At 44.2% G+C, this 670-nt stretch overlaps 1 protein-coding gene across 1 annotated transcript in view; it reads right to left on the reverse strand.

Moving 5' to 3' along the window:
• Nucleotides 1–670, reverse strand: part of RAB12 (RAB12, member RAS oncogene family) — a gene marked incomplete at its 5' end in the record, with an annotated part of 10999 nt that overhangs the window by 1972 nt on the left and 8357 nt on the right. Inside the window, one exon of the mRNA XM_010137882.1 lies at nucleotides 116–220. Within this exon, the coding sequence (XP_010136184.1) occupies nucleotides 116–220 (105 nt within the window). The remainder of the gene's footprint in view (nucleotides 1–115; nucleotides 221–670) is intronic.

Genomic DNA, 670 nt, shown 5'->3' on the forward strand with positions numbered 1-670 from the left:
ACCAAAACTTCCCCCTGCCTGCGCGCGCTCCCCCCTCCACATCCTCCCAACAGCCTGCAGCTGTTACACACTGACCAGTTACAAGGGTAGAGGAACAAGCGCCAGAAGCTTTTACCTTCCTCAGAATGTCATCGACAAGTTTTAGAAATATTTCATCCACGTTAAAATTATCCTTGGCACTTGCTTCACAGAACCGCATCCCAGTTATCTGCTGTGCAAACTGGTGGGAGAGAAAATAAAGTAACTACAGGAAGATACTCACCAACAGCAACAAACAGCAAATGCAGACTCCTCATAAAGGCTTTAAAAAAATCCCTATAACTGTCCCCGAATCTGTGACTGAAGTCTAGTTCAATTCATAATCCTGAATCTCCATGGTACCGCGTTACAGCTGATTTCCTCTTAAAATCGGTTTACTGGAGAAGCATGCCACGGTATTCCAGACTTAAATTTGAGTAATTCAGGTCTTTGCTTGACATGGGTTGCCCAGAAGTAAGGACTTTTCAGAAGAGTTAACCTCAACCTCATTATTAAAATGCAGAAAAGGGAAGTAAAAGGGAAGTAAGAATTAACTCTCTAACAGAAAATGCTTCACTTCCGAACGCGTGACGGGTGGCTGAAGGAAAACGTGTATGTCCATACTGACAGTGTCCTGAGCAAGACGGTGCTG

Source organism: Buceros rhinoceros, unplaced genomic scaffold (genome assembly GCF_000710305.1).
Source record: "Buceros rhinoceros silvestris isolate BGI_N320 unplaced genomic scaffold, ASM71030v1 scaffold20820, whole genome shotgun sequence".
Classification (NCBI taxonomy): Eukaryota; Metazoa; Chordata; class Aves; order Bucerotiformes; family Bucerotidae; genus Buceros; species Buceros rhinoceros.